A 933-nucleotide genomic window follows, 5' to 3' on the forward strand; every position below is an offset into this window, starting at 1 on the left:
CATCAATGGTTTTCTTTTGTTTCTTAAGAGAAGTTTCAAGTTCTCTTGTCTGCCACTTTGGATACTTTGCAAACTCTATATAGCAATGCATCAATGTGAAAGGCCGTTTTTTTTAACATCCATTTCCTTGAACAGAATGTGTGCATCGTTTGTCTGCACATATAAATATATTGTTAACAAATGCACAACACATATAGAATATTGCACATCACATATTGCACAGCACATATAGAAGTAGAATATTGCGCATACCTTTTCTGCTATAGTCCTTCCACTTTCTTCCTTATTTAAAATCTGCTGAAGGCAACCACAAAATTTGGAGGTCTCTCTGTTAATCAATGTGTAACGGCAATTGATTGCATTAGGATTACGCTCCGGCCATGACGATTCCTTGTGTGTGTTGTAGTACTCTGAAATTCTAGCCCAATAAGCATCTCGGTTTTGATCAGTCCCAACAATATCCAAACTTGTATTTGCCCATGCTGCTATGAGAACCTTGTCCTCATCACTACACCAATTTTTTCCTTTGTTGGATTTTCCTTTCTCTATTATTGCAGAATGTTGCTGCGTTGATGGTGTTGCTTGATGCTGAGTTGATGGAGTTGCCTGCTCTCCAATTGGACTTTCTGGTTGTGTTTGCATGTAACCAAAACCAAGGGTGTCCAAGAAGCTTTGGTCAGCATCCATCTACAAGCAACCAATGCACAGCTATTTTAGACCACAATCTGGCATCAAATTGACAAGCAAAAAATTATTGAACGAGATGCAAAATATTAAGTTGACTGAAGGACAGCCAAATCACTCATTCCTGTCGCCCAGCCGCCCCTGCATCTCCCCCCTCCCCCCACCCGGCCGTCGCCCAGCCCCCCGTCCCCGCGCCAGGACGCGCGCCGGCACCAGCGCCGCCGCCAGATCGGGCTGCAGGGCGTGCGG

The 933-nt window shown here is 44.3% G+C and overlaps 1 protein-coding gene across 1 annotated transcript in view; it reads right to left on the reverse strand.

Moving 5' to 3' along the window:
- LOC123124401 (glutathione S-transferase T3-like) overlaps positions 1–683 on the reverse strand; it is a 2,054-nt gene extending 1,371 nt beyond the window's left edge. The window contains exons 1-2 of the mRNA XM_044545017.1: positions 253–683; positions 114–153 (exon numbers count right to left, since the gene is read on the reverse strand). Of these exons, the coding sequence (XP_044400952.1) occupies positions 114–153; positions 253–642 (430 nt within the window). The 5' untranslated portion in view covers positions 643–683. The remainder of the gene's footprint in view (positions 1–113; positions 154–252) is intronic.
- Between the last annotated feature and the right edge of the window lie 250 nt (positions 684–933).

The sequence above is a fragment of the Triticum aestivum genome, chromosome 5D (genome assembly GCF_018294505.1).
Source record: "Triticum aestivum cultivar Chinese Spring chromosome 5D, IWGSC CS RefSeq v2.1, whole genome shotgun sequence".
NCBI lineage: Eukaryota > Viridiplantae > Streptophyta > Magnoliopsida > Poales > Poaceae > Triticum > Triticum aestivum.